General features: G+C 48.4%; 1 protein-coding gene across 1 annotated transcript in view; it reads left to right on the forward strand.

Annotated features, from left to right (window-relative positions):
* Window positions 1-553: 553 nt before the first annotated feature.
* The window catches only part of RRM1 (ribonucleotide reductase M1), a gene marked incomplete at both ends in the record, with an annotated part of 13,071 nt that continues 11,036 nt past the window's right edge, over window positions 554-2,588 (forward strand). The window contains 3 exons of the mRNA XM_010180204.1: window positions 554-731; window positions 1,227-1,327; window positions 1,971-2,030. Coding sequence (XP_010178506.1) covers window positions 554-731; window positions 1,227-1,327; window positions 1,971-2,030 — 339 coding nt within the window. The remainder of the gene's footprint in view (window positions 732-1,226; window positions 1,328-1,970; window positions 2,031-2,588) is intronic.

A 2,588-nucleotide genomic window follows, 5' to 3' on the forward strand; every position in this document is an offset into this window, starting at 1 on the left:
TTCCAGCAGATCAACACTTCCCCCCAGCTTTCCTCACTAGAGTTCCCAGCTGGCAGGGATTGGAGTAAGCCGTAAAGCAAAAGCCATCGTATCCCTTCCAGGGCTGGTTTTTTTCCTCTCTTAATGAAATTACTTGAAGCATGGCACTTCCCTGTCTCATCAGGCATTTTTAAAGCCCAGCTTCATTTGGGGTTTCAAAACTTCCAAGCGAGTACTGTTTTAATCTGACTTCTTTTTTCCCCTATGAGATTTGCTGCTGCTCTATTCTAGCCTTTAGGAAAGCGTCTGCAGAGAAAACTCTTCTTGGTGCCGTATTGACAGTTTCTGCTTTTCCCCACTCTCCCCTTGCTCTCCTTTCTGCCCCAGCGTTCAAAACGTTAGGAGTCAGTACTTCACTCAGACTGACTGGTATTTTAATTTGCTTTGCTATTCAGGGGAAATGGTGCAGCTTACAGTGAAGCGTTTCTGACTTCGTAAATGGTTGAAACGTCAGGATTCTTTTGTTTTCTCCCCAACAACTGGTAACTGACCTCACGATTTTTCCCTTTCTCAGGCCCAGATCACCATGAAGGTGATTCAGGGGCTGTACAGCGGTGTCACGACGGTGGAGCTGGATACGCTGGCAGCCGAAACGGCCGCGACGCTGACCACCAAGCACCCCGACTACGCCATCCTGGCGGCGAGGATCGCGGTGTCCAACTTGCACAAGGAAACCAAGAAAGTGTTCAGTGGTAAGGCTCTCTGGGGGCGCCTGGAGAGCAATTAGTCAGAAAGGGAGTGGGAGTTTTGGAGGGTATAAATATGGAAATCTCTTTCTTAAGCAGAAGCTACCAAGTACCCAGGCTAACTGAAAATGCCATGGAGATGAAAGCCATGAGTTTTAGGTGTGTCACAGGGAAAGTGAAATTGCCTGTTTTGTGAAAAGCCTCTGTATAAATAGATTGATGAAAAATGTAACTGGCTGAAATTAGGTTACGCCCACTTCTTTCCCGTTAATTATGTGCTGTAACTTCTGTAAAAAAAAAACCCTATTGTAAGAGAAGCACGTTTTTAGCATCAGCAGGTAAGTAGCAGTGCTGAGCAGGTAGCAGAAAAGCTGTGCTTGCAGAGCTGGAGGGGGTTGTTTTGAGGCTGGGCAGCCCTGCCTGTGAAACCCTCGAGCGCCAGCGAGAGCCGACGCGTGTGTGGGTCCGGGGGTGTCCTTTCTGAATCCCTTTCTGCTGCAGATGTGATGGACGATCTCTACAACTACATAAACCCTCACAACGGGAAGCACTCGCCAATGATCTCCAGAGAAACTCTCGACATAGTTCTGGCCAACAAAGACGTACGTAACTTTTTGTTTTGTTCACTCCTGAGTTTTAAAGACTCAGTGAACAAGTTCAGATAATTGATTTTTATTATTTTTAAGTAAGCTATGTCTGCTTCGAGACAGAAAGCGGTGCAGGTGATAACTGCTCTGTTCTGGAGAGTTTCGAAGAGGGGCTGTAGGAGCGTCCTCCACATAAGGATGTTTCTATGGTAGCATCTGTTTTCCTGGATCCCCTCATAGCCATCATCATAGTTAATCGGAGGAAAAATGTACCTTTTGCTGTAGCAACCTGTTTTGTGTGCACAGAAATGAGAGGTGAGGTTTGGTTTCTGATTTCAGGTCGTCCCAGGTCTGTGTTCTTATGGGGAAATCACGTCTGTGTTTGATTCTGCCTTGTGTTTCTTAGTATCTAGTTAGACCTCAGTGAAACGCAGCCAACAATTGTGCGTTGTACTTGGGAAAAAATTGCTAGAACTGTGCGCTTGTTGTCTCGAGCTAAGTGCTGTTCCCTGCTTTATGCCCTCTGAGCTGATAGCTGTTTCACTGGAACTTTGAGGCCAGGAATGCCAAGCAACGACGGCGTTGTTACACCTCAGTGTGAGGCTCAAAAAATCTGATTGTGAATGTAATTTTTTTTCTCTGTATCGTTTCCTCCCAGCGCCTGAATTCTGCCATTATCTACGACAGAGACTTCTCCTACAACTATTTTGGATTTAAGGTAGAAAGCACATTACTCATGAGAACGCAGACTGTTGGTTTGACGTTGTTCTGGAGCCGAGCCTTCTGGGAAGGAATCATTGAGATTTGGGCAAGGAGGGCACTGGAGTAGGTGGGACAGCGGTGGGTTTGTGAAAAACAGGGAGTACCTGCGCAAAGCAGCTCCCGGGCTGGATGAATCATGTACTTTCTTCTTGGCTTCCTTGTGTACCCTTGCTGCGATAGCGTTTTAGCTGTTGGGCTCCGACTGTTTCGCAGCAGGTAGCCCTGAGTGGTGCCGCAAGCTGCCCAGCTCGTGCCGCTCCTCAGGGACGTAACCCGATCAGTAATAAACCCAAAAAGGCACTTTTGGTTTTCCCCGTTGTTTGGTGTCGCGGTTGTTCTCAGCGTCTCATCCCACGCCTTCGTCGTCTTCCATGCTGCTGGAACATCCCCCTCACAGCCGGTCCACCCTGCTGTGCCCCCACCGTCTGCTCCCACCGCTCCCCTCGCAGCGCCATTCTGTGCTGAACGGTTTAGGGCTCTCCGCAGGGTTTTCTGGGGGGGCGTTTCGCTCTTC

The sequence above is a fragment of the Mesitornis unicolor genome, unplaced genomic scaffold (genome assembly GCF_000695765.1).
Source record: "Mesitornis unicolor isolate BGI_N332 unplaced genomic scaffold, ASM69576v1 scaffold7080, whole genome shotgun sequence".
NCBI lineage: Eukaryota > Metazoa > Chordata > Aves > Mesitornithiformes > Mesitornithidae > Mesitornis > Mesitornis unicolor.